We start from the raw sequence: 15,381 nt of genomic DNA, 5'->3' as shown, positions 1-15,381 counted from the left end.
TTCCTCCTAGGGCTTGTGTTCCAAGCCCCTCACCAGCCTCGTTGCCCTCCTCTGGACACGAGAGGAGGTGGCATCTCCGGGGTGAAGGCCGGAGCGAAGGAACCTCACGCGGAGGAGAGAAGGAAGCCCAAGAACCCTCAAGGACCAGACCCCAGCACGCCGCAGGCGCCAGGGGAGGGAAGCCAAGGGCTCACCTCGCAAATCCCTGGGGCAGCTCTCCGAGGCCGTAGAGGGGGTACAGGTAGGGGCTCTTCCCGTATCGAGCCAGCGACTCGCTGTACAGCTTGATCCTGTTGATGGTTTCTTGGCAGGGTTGGTCTAGGTAGCTGGGAAGGACGGTCACACCGTTGTTGGGACGTTCCCCAGAGGAGCAGAACTTCCCGACACCAAAAGGGGAAGTTTCCCTCCTCCACCCTCCCAGCGGTTGCACGGGAGTTCCCTTTTTTTAGGAGCGCAAGTTTTGACTCGGGGGGGATTTCAAACAAGCGCTCAATCCCACCCTAAACCCCCCCCCCCAAAAAAAGCTGGGATTTGGGATGGCGCCACTCACTCATCAGTCCTGTAGAGAGCGAGGGCGTGGCCGGTGAAGTCGATGACGTCTTGGCCCAGGTCGAACTTCTTGTACACGTCCCTCATGGTGGTTTTCTTGGGATCCACGCCCTCGAAGGTGCGCGCGTCGTTCTCGTCGAAGTTGGCCACGTACACCAGGAACTTCCTGAAGCGGCGCTTCTCGAACAAACCCATTAAACCTGAGAGCGGGGTTTGGGGAGAAGGCAGCAGGGGTTGGTGGGAGGTCACAACAGCTGGGGGTGCTGAGGGTTCAGAACTGGGGTTTGAGAGAGTTCAGAACTGGGAATGAGAATTCAGGATTGGGGTTTGTGAGAATTCACTAGAACCAGGGGTTCTGTGAGAATTCAGAACTGGGGTTTGTGAGAGTTCAGAACTGGGGTTTGAGAGAGTTCAGAACTGGGAATGAGAATTCAGGATTGGGGTTTGGGAGAATTCACTAGAACCAGGGGTTCTGTGAGAATTCAGAACTGGGGTTTGAGAGAGTTCAGCAGAATTGGGGTTTGTGAGAATTTAGAATTGGGTTTTTGTGAGAATTCAGAACTGGGGTTTGTGAGAATTCAGAACTGGGGTTTGAGAGAATTCAGCAGAATTGGGGTTTGTGAGAATTTAGAATTGGGTTTTTGTGAGAATTCAGAACTGGGGTTTGTGAGAATTCAGAACTGGGAATGAGAATTCAGGATTGGGGTTTGGGAGAATTCACTAGAACCAGGGGTTCTGTGAGAATTCAGAGCTGAGGTTAATGAGAATTCAGAACTGGGGTTTGAGAGAGTTCAGAACTGGGTTTTTGTGAGAATTCAGCAGAATTGGGGTTTGTGAGAATTTAGAATTGGGTTTTTGTGAGAATTCAGGATTGGGTTTTTGTGAGAATTCAGGACTGGGGTTTGTGAGAGTTCACTAGAACCAGGGGTTCTGTGAGAATTCAGAGCTGAGGTTAATGAGAATTCAGAACTGGGGTTTGTGAGAGCTCAGAACTGGGGTTTGTGAGAATTCAGAACTGGGAATGAGAATTCAGGATTGGGGTTTGTGAGAATTCAGAACTGGGGTTTGAGAGAATTCAGCAGAATTGGGGTTTGTGAGAATTTAGAATTGGGTTTTTGTGAGAATTCAGAACTGGGGTTTGTTAGAATTCACTAGTGTTACCCTGTCTCAGTGACACACTAGAACCAGGGGTTCTGTGAGAATTCAGAACAACTGGGGCTTGTGAGAATTCAGAACTGGGAATGAGAATTCAGGACTGGGGTTTGTGAGAGTTCACTAGAACCAGGGGTTCTGTGAGAATTCAGAACTGAGGTTAATGAGAATTCAGAACTGGGATTTGTGAGAATTCAGAACTGGGAATGAGAATTCAGGATTGGGGTTTGGGAGAATTCACCAGAACCAGGGGTTCTGTGAGAATTCAGAACTGGGTTTTTGTGAGAATTCAGAATTGGGGTTTGAGAGAATTCAGGACTGGGGTTTGTGAGAGTTCACTAGAACCAGGGGTTATGTGAGAATTCAGAGCTGAGGTTAATGAGAATTCAGAACTGGGGTTTGTGAGAATTCAGAACAACTGGGGTTTGTGAGAATTCAGCAGGGCCAGCGTTTTGTGAGAATTCAGCAGAAGCAGAGTTTTGGCAGAACCCAACAGACCTTCGGTGACTTGTGTGGCTTTTCCATGAATCAGCAGTGGGTTAAGAACCACCGAGTGTCCAAACACAGAACGGTTTGGGTTGGGGAATGGAAAGGACCTCAAAGGTCCTCGGTGCCACCTCTATGGGCAGGGACACCTCCCACTGTCCCAGGCTGCTCCAGCCTGGCCTTGGACACTCCAGGGAGCCCCAGCTCCTCTGGGAATCGCATCCCAGGCAGGAATTCCTTCCCAAGATCCCATCCAGCCTCAGCCTAAGGCCACTCCCCGTGTCCTGTCCCTCACACCCCCAAACACTGGACAAGGCACCGCTCCCTCATTTGAATTCTCCACAAACTGCAGGAGGAGAGAGCTCAGCGCTCCAGATCCGCGCCTCGAACTGCAAGGAGCCACCTCACCGGATCTTCCCGAGGTGCTGCCGGACACAGCCCGTGCCTGGAGCTCACGGAACGCCCTCCACCACGCCGTTAATTAGCTTCATTAGAGGAGCGAGATTTAAGCGGGCAGCGGCCGCGGTTTGATTCCGCACGTCGGAATCGGTCGCTGCGACCTGCCTGCGACGTTTGTCACGCGCAGAGCTCCGACGAGGGCCACGAGATCGAATGTTTACGGCGGGGCTGGGAGCACGAGGCCCAAAGGGAACCTCTGGAGGGAGGAGAACGCCGCCAGGCTCCCGGCAGAAATCTCACCGGAGCTTGGAAGCTCCAAGGAAAAGGGGCTGAGGGTGTTTGAAGTCAAAGAGGTGCGGGAGAACCCCGAGGAGGCTCCTCGACACGTGAGGAGCACGGAGAACATCCCAAGGGATGGGTTTGCCTCGGTTCAGGGGATTCAGAGGGAACAGAGGAGGCGCAGCTACTCACTGGAGGCCAAAGCTTCTGCCTCGGTGGAAGGAACTTTGTAGATCTTCCCTCCCTTGTAGACGAAGCTGCCCTCGATCACCTTGAAGTCCAAGTAACGAGTGACTTCTGTGTAGAGCAGCATCTTCACCAGCTGACCTGCAAGGGGAACAGCAAAGACGGACACTGCAGCTGCCAGGGCAGCTCTCCCAGCACAGCAAACCCCTCCCCACCCGCAGCGGGATGAAGATGGGCTGGGATCGCTCAGTTCTCCCCACAGCAGCCCTGGGGCAGGCTCTGCCTAATTCCTGGTGCTCCAGGATGAGATTCCAGCTGCCAGCAGCTGGGATTTAGGCACAGGGAGCCAGCACTGCACTGCTGATCCCTTCACTGACAGGGGTTTCAGGCTGGGATCTCTCATTTCTCCCCACAGCAGCCCTGGGGCAGGCACAGCACAATCCCAGCTGCTCCAGGATGAGATTCCAGCTGCCAGGAGCTGGGATTTAGGCACAGGGAGCTGGTCCTGCTGCTGCCAGGAGCTGGATTTAGGCACAGGGAGCCGGCCCTGCGCTGCCAGGAGCTGGATTTAGGCACAGGGAGCTGGCACTGCACTGCCAGGAGCTGGATTTAGGCACAGGGAGCTGACACTGCGCTGCCAGGAGCTGGATTTAGGCACAGGGAGCTGGCACTGCACTGCCAGGAGCTGGATTTAGGCACAGGGAGCTGGCACTGCGCTGCCAGGAGCTGGATTTAGGCACAGGGAGCTCACCCTGTGCTGCCAGGAGCTGGATTTAGGAACAAGGAGCTGGCCCTGCTGCTGATCCCTTCACTGACAGGGGTTTCAGGCTGGGATCTCCTAGTTCACCCCACAGCAGCCCTGGGGCAGGCACTGCACAATCCCAGCTGCACCAGGATGAGATTCCAGCTGCCAGGAGCTGGATTTAGGCACAGGGAGCTGGCACTGCACTGCTGATCCCTTCACTGACAGGGATTTCAGGCTGGGATCTCCCAGTTCTCCCTGAGGGAGGCACTGCGCAATCCCTGGTGCTCCAGGATGAGATTCCAGCTGCCAGGAGCTGGATTTAGGCACAGGGAGCTGGCACTGCACTGCCAGGAGCTGGATTTAGGCACAGGGAGCTGGCACTGCACTGCAAGGAGCTGGATTTAGGCACAGGGAGCTGGCACTGTGCTGCTGATCCCTTCACTGACAGGGGTTTCAGGCTGGGATCTCCCAGTTCTCCCTGAGGTAGGCACTGTGCAATCCCTGGTGCTCCAGGATGAGATTCCAGCAGCTGGATTTAGGCCCAGGGAGCTGGCCCTGTGCTGCTGATCCCTTCACTGACAGGGGTTTCAGGCTGGGATCTCCCAGTTCTCCCTAAGGCAGCTCTGAGGCAGGCACAGCACAATCCCCAGTGCTCCAGGATGAGATTCCAGGAGCTGGATTTAGGCACAGGGAGCCGGCCCTGCGCCGCTGATCCCTTCACTGACAGGGGTTTCAGGCTGGGATCTCCCAGTTCTCCCTGAGGTAGGCACTGTGCAATCCCTGCTGCTCCAGGATGAGATTCCAGCATCCAGGAGCTGGATTTAGGCCCAGGGAGCTGGCCCTGCGCTGCCAGGAGCTGGATTTAGGCACAGGGAGCTGGCCCTGCGCCGCTGATCCCTTCACTGACAGGGGCTTCTACTGCTGGAGCACGCAGATCCAAGGATTGGAAGGGATTGGCCTGTGCTATTCCAGCCCAAGGAATGTCTGGGAGCTCAGGATCACTCACCGTTAGCCATAAGGAATTTGGGAATGAGGTCCACGTTCCAGTCTCTTCCCCTCCCCATAGATTCCGGCGGAGCTCCCGGGAGATTAAACCTTTTGTAGAGCTTTGGAGAGAGAACACAGCACTTGTTGTAGGCCAGGAAATCTGTCTGGGTGTCACTCCTCCCACACGTGGACACACTTCGCACGCCCACAGCTCCGGGCTGAACACAGGCCCCTCAGAGCCGGCTTCTGGCCGCGGCTCTAGCTCCCATCTGAGTTTGGAACAGGCACAAACGCATCCAGCGAATTGTTACGGCGCCATCCGGCCTCTCCCCATCGAGGATTTGGGAATGTATGAACCTGATGAAACCGTTTAACGTGACGTTTCTTAGCTGAAGGGTTTTAACACCCAGCTGGGAAGAGCTCTGGAACGCTGCGTTGCTCGGATTTGCTCGGATTCCAACCGGGAATCCCATGAAACAATCGCAACCCACCAACTCCCGAGGCCCCACCCCGGTGTTTTCCCCACCGCTACCCGCTGAGGAAGTGCCGTAAAAACTTCCTCCCTCATTAACCTGAAGCCACCCCGAGGCTAAGAGGGAACAAATCCCCTTTCCTCCCCGGGCAGGACACGAGGACGGGGCTCTGCCCACACTTACATCTTCCAGGGGCGTGATGGACGCGCTTTCCCCTCCGTAGTAAGAGTTCCGATCCATGTGGAGGACCTTCTTCCCGTTCACTGACATGATCCCGGAGAGGATGCATTCCTGCAGGGAGGAAAGGATGCAAGGGACAGGAGTCAGCTGCACTGGAGCCTCCCGCTTCCCGTTTTTCCCGTGTTCAGGCAAACAAGCACGGCGGTTGTTTCATTCCAGGATTCAGGCACCTCCTGGAGGCAGATGAACCTCGTCAGAAATTCCCGGGTGAGGGGTTAGAGCCACACGAGCACCACCCGGCAGAGGAATTTTTTGGGGAATTCCGCGCATTTGAGCCAGAGGAAAATGCGTCCTCTGAGGTTGTCAGTATAAGGGTGCCCAGAGAGAGGCAGCAGGAGCGTGAAATCTCACCTGGGCTTCAGTCAAGCCTCCTCAGAAGCTCAGTTACTAATATCTGCCACAGCGGCAAACTCAGGATAACCAACAGCTCCTCTCAGAGAGCAGCATGAAGAATAAACGAAATGAATTTGGGCGCTTTGCCCTCTGCTCTGTCCCCGCCGAGGTTCTGACTGCAAGAGCGCGCACACGACCGGCTCAGGCCTCGCACAACCAAATCCCCGCTAAAACACGGCTCTGCCCCGGCGCCGGCACTCCCCAGCCCGAGAGCTTTACACAAACTGCAACGTTTGCCTGCTCAGCACAGCTTATCTTGGAGGTCCGACTGATCCCAGCTCGCTCCAGCAGCAGAATTCCGGCTCCTAAACCCCCACCCGGCTGCTGCCAGCGCCGCGCATCTGACGGGATCCCTCATCCCGCAGGGATCTGAGGCTCCAGGAGATGCTGGAGCCTTTATTCCACAAATCACAATCCAAGTTATTCCACAAGCAGCTCAGCCAGGACTCTCCTCCTGTGGCACTTCCCCCTCCCGGGGAGCGCGGGTTCATCTCCAGCTCGGCGCTGACCCAGGCAGGTGTCAGTCAGGAAAATTCCCGCTGGGAATTGTTTGTGTAAATCCCGACCCCTGTCAGGGGCTCCTTTTCAGGAGTTTAAATTCCCCGGCATTCAGGTGGTTTGAGAGTCCTGGCCCTCTGCAAAGCTCTGTGCCAAACGCAGGAAAAGACGGAGTCTTCAAGGTTACATGCTTTGTTTATTAGTTCTTATCTTACAATTTTCTCAGTGTCCAAAAGATGTTTGCCGCGGCTCAGACATCTGGTGACTCCCCCTGTCTCTGGGCTGTCCTTATCTTTTATAATAATTGCTAGGTATTCTTTATTTACTATTTATTACCAATGTCTATTACTGTTACTAAAAAGGTCATCTTTACTCTGCTCCAATCCTCACTAACTACTTTGTGCCACGTCACTGCAGCAATGGAGTGAGGGAACAAGAAGGAAGAAGAAAGGGACAATGTCCCAAATTCTCCATCTCGCCCCATTCACTTCAATGCCAAGAATCCCAAACCCACTGTTTTTTCACCCTGTGATGTACTAAACTACTATTTTTCACACTCTTGTGGCCTGCAATGCTTCCTGCAGTGCAAGAAGCCTCTCCCATGGACTGAAATCAAATCCAGTGTCTCTCTGAGCTCTGAGCTCTGGGCTGGGGTCCCAGACCCCCCTGCCCAGGTCCCTGACCCTCCAGGGCAACCAAAGGAATGCCCTGGACTCCAACAGACCCCAGGCGATCCTCGGTGTAAAATCGACTTCCCCAGGCAGGGCGGCTCTCGGGGGTTGAGGATTTGCTGCGCTGGTGCTTCCAGGGGGCAGTGGGAAATCCTCCTCTGCTGGGACAGCAGGGCACCGCTGGCCAGGATGTCACCAAACTCCAGCCAAGGACCCGAGGAGCAAAGCTGGAGCTGCCTCGTGCACAGCAAGGAATTCGATCCCTGAAGCTACGGAGGATTTCCAGCACACAAAGCTTCGCGAAGCAGCGAGCCACGGCGCTTCCCACAAAAGCTCTCCGTGGTCCATCCTTCCAAGGATCCTACAAGGTTCCTCCTTTCGCTCCCACAGGCTGGAGCAAGCAGAGATCCTCCCAGCAGACGCAGCTGCACCGAACCCCGCGCGAAGTCACTGCCCGAGGCCTACAACGCCGAGTAACCGCGGGAGTAAAAGCGTTCACGTCTAACCACACCCAGGGCAGGGCTGTCACGCCCAGGGCAGCAGCACCGACCAGTTAAATCCACGGAGCTCCGTGGCTGGACTCCTCGCTCCACCCTGGAAGAGCTCCCAGAACCTTGCTCTGCCGGGCGGCGGCACAGCGCTGCAAAGGTCGGCGCTGGAGCTGAGCCGGCAGGAAGCCAAGCGGGATTTCACAACTCAGCAAGCACCCAAAGGAGGGACGGAGCTCCAGGCCGCGTCCGCCGGGCTTGGATGCTCAGCTGATTTCACCTAACCTCCGAGCATTCCTCGCTCCGTCCTCCCAGAGGAGGGAGCGCGCATCCCAAACCACCAGCGTCCCTCGGGGCGGGTCTGGGCACCAGCAGAGGACACGAGAGGCTCAAGCAGCTCCTCGCTGCTCTTCCAGCCCCACCGAACCGCAGCAGGGACCGAGGCAGAGCTGCTGCGCCGCCGCTTCCCTCTGCGGCGGGGCCGCACAATGGATTTATCAGCTCAGCGCTTCCTCCGGACCAGGAACGGCTCGATGCGTGACGCTCGCGTGGGGCAGGGCAGAGAGGGAAACAAAAGGCGCTGATAAGGGCAGGGCCGCGGAGAGTTTGGAGCGCAAAGCGAAAAGAGGAAGCGTCGGGAGTTCAAATCTGTGCTGCCGTTCTTTTTTTTTTTTGCTGTTTTAGAAACGCCGCCATCGCCGAAGAGGAACGGGGGAGCAGCGGCAGGACGCAGCAGGGAGAGCTCCGGGGTGTCCAGCTCCAGCAGAATCCTCATGCAAATTGCAGTCACGCCTGAGCCAGCTCAGGTTACCAGGCTCCCAGGAGCTCGCCGTGCTGCTGAATGAACCACGGAGCGAGCCCGGGCGCCGCCGGCGTCGTCCGCAGCGACGCTCAGCCATCCAAACGGGCAGGGAACGGGGAGAAAGCAGCACTGGGAACGGGCTGACAGCACAGCCGGAGCGGGCAGGGAACGGGGAGAAAGCAGCACTGGGAAGGGGCTGACAGCACAGCCGGAGCGATTCCACGCAAATAAGGAGGAGTGACTTGGAGGCGTCGGCGTTTCCGCGCTTGGTTAAGACCCTCGGCTCTTCCCTGGAGGGCAGGTCATGACCAGAGCCGGTGCGTGCAGAGGCCTCGAGGAGCGGAAGGAAGCGAGGAGGTTTCCGTGGGATTTTCTCCAAGTAGGGCGGCAGCTCGGAGAGGCTCAGAAAGCGGAGCCAGCGCCGAGGGGAGGATCGGGAAAAATCCCTTCGGCCTGGGCAACGGGCTGCGGCAGCGCCAGGCCCCTTCTCCGAAAGGCAGCGGCCGCAGAGAGAGCGACACCGCGGCTGGGCTTGGGAAGGAACTCTCGGTGCAACCCAGGCTGGCACCGCTCCGCTCATCCAACCGCCGGCTGCAGGAGCAAAGGACACCGGCGGTGACACCCTGAGGCGCTCGAGGCAACCAGCCCCGGGCCTGCGGGAGTAAATAAATCCCGGAGCCCCCGAGGACGGCTCCTCTGCTCCTGCAGAAAGTGAATCTGTGTCTTTGCCGTGGATTTGAAGAGCTTGAAGGCGGGGAGGCAGCTGGCAGGTAAGGAGCTTAGTTCAGCCTGCAGAGAGTGAAACTGTCACCGAGACACACAGAGCAGCCACACGCAGACAAGAGGTTTTGCAGAGCAGAGGTTTCCCCGACCCAGCTCAAAAGCTGAATCCAGGCGGAGAGAGAGACTCCTGGTTTTATTTCTTACTTTTTATACATTTGTGGGTCTAGCAGAAGATTGGCTTTTAGAGTTTTCACCCCTCAAGCCAACTGGCCAGACCAGCCGTCAGTTACAATTGCTTTCAGGTTAGAAATATGCAAACAAAGGACCGAGAATGAAAAACAAAGGATTTGTTTATGTTACGTATGTGGGAAAAGGTAGAAAACTGCTCTTAATATCGTGCCGTAACTAAAAATCTGACTCCCATTTATGAAAATTCAAAAAGGCTATAAAAAAACTCAGAAAAACCAGGGTAACATGAAACCTCAGCAGGAACCGAACCGGAGGGTTTCATTACCCCCAAAATTCACCACAAGTGACTTTGTACGAGCACAGAGCCTGGCAGCACAACATCTCGCCCCAAAATAACCCAGTGAGGAAGCAGCGAGCTTGAGAGCAGAGAGCAATGAACCGGAAAGAGAGGCGTGAACGCACAAGCACGAGGAGCTCTCCGCTCTGCGAGCACTGCGCCAGATTAAAAACGAGTTTGTGCGGGAAGATGATCCCTAATCTGCCCCACACGATGCACACGGAAAGCCTAAGACAAGGACCTTAAAGCTATTAAAGCTCCAGCGACCTGGAGAAGCCATTCCCAGCAGGAGGATCGACCAGCAGCTGGAAGATCCACCAGCTCTCCAGCAGGGCCTGGCACTGCGCACGGATCCGCGCAGGAGGAGCCACGGAGCTCATCCCAGCTGCTCTGAGGGGTTGTTCCAGCAGCAATTCAGGATTATTTTCCCCCACAGGGCTAAGACACATCTCTGCGAGCTGCTACTGCGATGGGGGTCTCTGATCAGCACACAGAAGAGAAAAGCTGAAATAGTTTTGAGTGCCAGTAATCCCAGTCCTAAAGCTGCCTTTAGTCCTTCATTACTGGGTGAGGGAAGAGATTAACACCTGAAATATTCATGCTGTGCCTTCAGATCCGCGCCGGAGGAATTCGCTGGCCCCACAGACCCAGCCAGAATGACCACAATGGATGTGTTTGTGCTCTCTTACAAAGCCCCCAACGACTCGTTCTCCCTCCTTAAACCAACAACCCAACTTTCCCTTTGGAAAAAGAATTAAAAAACCCCTTGAGATCAGCAGCACAGACACAACCTCAGAGCTCCAACGGGGGCAGAACCCAGGAGCAGCTTGAAGGAAAGCGTGGTTGCAAACATCACCAGGCAGCTCCTCTGGAAAAGGACAGGAACAGCCGTTTCCAGCTCCTTTTCCTCAGGAAGCCGGACTGAGCCAGCACCGGTTCCACAGCCGGAGGAGCAACCTTCAAGCTCCACGTGAGTGCAGGAGAGTCCTTCAGCCCAGGCCGATCCAGCTCCATGGCCAGCCACAATTCTGGGACGGCTGCACCGGCACCTCTGGTTTCCACTCTTTTCCACCTCACCAAGAGGAGCTGAAGTCCACCCTAATTGGTATTTCAGAGGGAAAGCCAGCAAAATACGAGCTCCTGGATATTCCCAGGCTCTGGAGTTCGGTCGGCACACCTTCAAATCCGGCCCTAATTTATTCCTTCTAACTCCACTGCTGCTCATTAGCAGGAGCTTGTCTTAAAACGTGATTTCACAAGAGGCCTTTTGTCAAATTTACACTGGCATTTGTCAGTTTGAGATTAAGCCCCCCCCGAGCGTTCACCAACTCGATACCCCGCTCACACTAAAGCATAAATTAACATTTTAATGGAGCTCGGATCTATTGGAGGCCCCTTCACTAGATGCTCATTATATTTCTCCTCCCCAAAAGTCCCTTTCCCTGCTTTGCTGAGCCAGGGGCAGGCTTTAGGCCAGGCTCCAGCTTTCCCTATCAAAGGGAAGAAGCTTTTTCCTCCTAAGCCATTCCCCCACCTCAAAGGAAGAGCCTAGAAAGGAATGAAAGCAACGGGGAAAGCTGGGCGTCCCTTACAGCAGACGTTCCAGGTTCGTTACCCTCCGTCCCCAACCCCAAAGAGGGGGATGGATGATAACCCAGCTCCGCTTCCCGCGGCAGCCCCGCCAGTCACAGCGCCCAAACCACAGGAGGAAATGCGTGGATTTCAATTTAATCACCGACCCCGGGGAAAGCCAGGCTCACCCCAAAGAGAATCCCTTTGTCCAGCCACCTTTCCCCGTTAACAGGGGGGAACAAAAGCAGGAAAAGCCGCGGCAAAAAGAGGAAAAACCTCTCCACCATGTTGGATTTTCTTCCCCCCCCCCTTTCTCCAAACAATGCCTCGCGTTCGTAAACTGCAACCCGCCCTCCCTCGGCATCTCCCGGCCTCCAGGGACGCAGGGAGCGGGAGAAATCCTCCCTCGAACCTCCCGGGCCAGCGGCACCGCCGTGTTTTTCCACCCCCAGGGCTGCCTGAGGCGAGGGCTGCATCCTCCACAATAGGACAAAGCCCCACCGCGGCTCGTCCCCCTCCCTCCGCCGCACCCCCATCAGCTGTCAGCTTTCCTCAGGGATCGCCGGGATGCAGCCACATCGCAGGAAAGGGGGGTTTTTTTGGTGGTGTTTTGGTGGGTTTTTTTTGGAGGAGGAGGAGGAGGGGGGAATAAGGGAGATTTGACAGGCTCGCCAGGCTCCCATCCCCCTCCTGCTGCAGTCAGGGCTGGATGGAGCCGAAGGCTGCAAAGGCGGAGCGGGAATGGGGATGGAGAGGGGGGGGATAACCGCGGCTGCCTCCACCCTGCACGGACCCGCAGCCACGCCGGGTTTGTGCTACGGGGTGGGGGGAGCCGGGGGAGGAGAGGTGCGAAGGGGAGAGAGAGAAAAAAAAAAAAAAAAAAAAAAGGCAATGATTTAAAAAGATAAATAAAAAGCAGCAAATGCCCGCGGGCGTTTTATTGTCCGAGTCTCCCCACGCCCTCCCTCCGCAAAAGAGCCGCATTTCCTGGGAACGGCGGGGATAAGGGATAAGGGATAAGGGGGGTGTATCCAAACACGAGGAGCTGTTGTGAAATAGATATAAATCATATGAAAAAAAAAAAAAAAAAAAAAAAAAACAAAACCACCCGGTGGGTCCAGTTAGGAACGGGGAGAAGGATGCAGGGTGGGGATGGGATTGGAGCTGGGGGCGCTGCGAGAATTAACGATGGGGAAGTGACCCAGGGGGGGTCACACACACCAGACCCCCGGGATAATGCTGAGGGGAGGAGGGGGAGGATCCCGGGCTGGGCTGGAGATGAATGGGAAAAGATCCAGGGTGGGGGTGGGACTGAAGCCAGGGGGGTGCTGTGATAATTCACGACGGGGGAAAGCACCCAGGGGTGCCCAAGGGGGTCGCACACATCAGACCCCCCCGTAATATCGGGGATGGGAACAGGGGGAAGCACCCAGACAGAGGCGGGGGGGCTACGACGGACAGGTGACAGCTGAAGGAAACGACCTGAATGGGGCGAGTGGGGTGACAATCAGGTGAGGAACCGGGGAGGGGAGCGCACACCCTGGGGGAGGGAATAAAGACCCGAATGCCGGAGGCGGGGGGGGGGTCTCAAACCCAGGCTCGGGGGGAGGATCAGGCGATAGACGGGCAAAAGGACAGCGGCGCCGGGGTGGGTGAGAGACGGGCAAGGGGGTCAGCCGCAGGAGCCGGGGGATGGCGGAAGGGGGGCGGCGGGGCGGGGCAGGGCAGGGCGGCGGCCGCCCGCAGCAGGCCCGAGGCGCGAACGGGCGGCGGCTGCTGCTCCTCACCGTGAGGCCGGTGCCCAGCACGATCACGTCGTACTCCTCATTCATGGCGGCGCGCGGTGTCTCGGGCTGGGGTCTCTCGGCCGGGGCTGAGGCGAACCGGGCGCTACGCGGGGGCCGCGGGAGCGCGAGAAAATGGAGCCGCCGCCGTGAGGGGACCGCGCCGGGAGGGGCGGGGCCGAGCCGCCCGCGCCCCGCCCACGCCACCGCCAATCACAGCCCGAGCCGCCACGCCATTGGCTGGCGGGGCCGTCAATCAAGGGGCGGGCTGGCTGCGCGCGCCAGCGGCGCTGCCACCGTGGTGGGGGGCGCGGCGCGCATGCGCAGTTCCACGGCCGCCCCTACGGGCTCAGGGCGCGCCGGGGGGATCATTTATATTGGGGGGGGGTTTCCGAAATTTGGGGGTGCTCCTTAATTTATGGGGGTTCCGAAATTTGGGGGGGCTCATTTAATCATTTACTTGGGGGGGTTTCGGTTTGGGGAGGCCTCAGTTTGGGGGGTTCTTAATTTGGAGGGTCCTTTATTTGGGGGGAGTGTCTCAATTTAGGGGAGCCCTTTAATTGGGGGTGGTCCTCAGTTTTTATGGATCCTCAGTTTGAGGGATTCCTCGGTCTAGGGATTTTCCTCCACTTGGAAGGGGCTCTCAGTTTATGGGGGGTTCTTTATTTGGAGACTGACCTCGGTTTTGGGGGGGTCCCCAGTTTCGGGGGGTTCCTCTGTTTAGGGTATTCATCGGTTTGGGGGGGTTCTCAATCTTGGGGGGGATCCTCCATTTGTGGGGTCCTGAATTTGGGGTTTTTTCCTCAATTTAGGGGAGGATCCTCTGTTTGGGGGGGGTGTTGTAATTTTGGGGGTCTTCTGGGTGGGTCTAATTAAAGGGGGGGGCTCTGTTTTGGGGGGAAGTCTCCGACTTGGGGGGATCCTTAATTTAAAGAGGGTTCTTAAATTAGGGGGGCTCGTCAGTTTAGTGGGGTCCTTAAATTAAGGGGTTCCTCAATTTGGGGGGGGTTTAATCGGACCCCCCACTCCCTCCACATCCGGTGCTTTTCCGTCCCATCCCAGGCACCCCACGGACCTCGTTTGATGGGGAATTTGCTAATTATCCCACAACTAACCCCCGTAATTAGGCCGCGTTCCCGCTTCCCGAACTTCACTTTTCCTTCTTCCCAACATTCCCCTCCTCTTTCCACCCCAAAACACGAACTTTTCCTCTCGTCCTCGTCGGGAAAACCCCGAGGTTTTCCAGAAGATTCGAGCTTTTATTTTTAAACCCTCATCACCTTTTCCTGGTGGGAAGCAGCGATTTCCCAGCTGAGGCTTGGGATATCACCCTACGGATCAGAATCATCTTTAATTTGATCCCAGGGCTCTGGATATCCCTCTGGAAGCGCTGGGAATGATGGAGAAGCTCCCCCCAAAAAAAAATCCCACCGGCGGTGGCTGGGGATGGGAGCAAAGCCCTTCTTGGGAAATGGTTTGGATTTTTGGGGAGAAGGGAAGGTGGAGGGTGATCCACGGGGATCATCCGGGGCTGGCGGCCAAGTGTCAGGTACAGGACTCCAGGAAGGAATGAGGGATTCCAGGAAGGAATGAAAAGAAATATTCCAGGAAGGAAGGAAAGATTCTAGGAAGGAAGGAAGGAAAGAAGGATTTCAGGAAGGAAGGAATGAAGGATTCCAGGAAGGAAGGAAAGAAATATTCCAGGAAGGAAGGAAGGAGGGATTCCAGGAAGGAAGGAAAGAAATATTCCAGGAAGGAAGGAAGGAGGGATTCCAGGAAGGAAGGAAGGAAATATTCCAGGAAGGAATGAGGGCAAGATTCCAGGAAGGAAGGACGGAACAAAGGATTTCAGGAAGGAAGGAAAAAAAGAAAGATTCCAGGAAGGAAGGAATGAAGGATTCCAGGAAGGAAGGAAAGAAATACTCCAGGAAGGAAGGAAAGGATTCCAGGAGGGAAGGAATGAAGGGATTTCAGGAAGGAAGGAAAGAAATATTCCAGGAAGGAAGGAAGGAAATATTCCAGGAAGGAATGAGGGCAAGATTCCAGGAAGGAAGGAAGGAACAAAGGATTTCAGGAAGGAAGGAAAAAAAAAAGATTCCAGGAAGGAAGGAATGAAGGATTCCAGGAAGGAAGGAAAGAAATGTTCCAGGAAGGAGGGAAAGGATTCCAGGAGGGAAGGAATGAAGGGATTTCAGGAAGGAAGGAAGGGATTTCAGGAAGGAAGGAAGGATTCCAGGAAGGGAGAAAGAAAGGATTCCAGGCAGGAAGAAAGGAAAGATTCCTGGAAGGAAGGAATGAGGGATTCCAGGAAGGAAGGAACAAAGGATTCCAGGAGGGAAAGAAAGGATTCCAGGAAGGAAGGAAAGAAATATTCCAGGAAGGAAGGAACGATTCCAGGAAGGAAGGAAGGAATTAAGGGATTTCAGGA

General features: G+C 55.8%; 1 protein-coding gene across 1 annotated transcript; it reads right to left on the bottom strand.

The window, feature by feature from the left end:
• Nucleotides 1–174: 174 nt before the first annotated feature.
• Nucleotides 175–13,122, bottom strand: LOC120747883 (rab GDP dissociation inhibitor beta). The gene is made up of 6 exons (XM_040053934.2): nucleotides 12,957–13,122; nucleotides 5,440–5,547; nucleotides 4,803–4,902; nucleotides 3,058–3,192; nucleotides 551–749; nucleotides 175–326 (listed from the first exon to the last, which is right to left on the bottom strand). The coding sequence occupies exons 1-6, from the start codon at nucleotides 12,999–13,001 to the stop codon at nucleotides 191–193; spliced, it is 723 nt and encodes a 240-aa protein (XP_039909868.1). The 5' UTR covers nucleotides 13,002–13,122; the 3' UTR covers nucleotides 175–190.
• Between the last annotated feature and the right edge of the window lie 2,259 nt (nucleotides 13,123–15,381).

The sequence above is a fragment of the Hirundo rustica genome, unplaced genomic scaffold, assembly GCF_015227805.2.
Source record: "Hirundo rustica isolate bHirRus1 unplaced genomic scaffold, bHirRus1.pri.v3 scaffold_263_arrow_ctg1, whole genome shotgun sequence".
NCBI classification, from domain to species: Eukaryota; Metazoa; Chordata; class Aves; order Passeriformes; family Hirundinidae; genus Hirundo; species Hirundo rustica.
The sequence above is the reverse complement of the archived record's forward strand: the minus strand, read 5'-3'. Positions and strand labels throughout refer to the sequence as shown.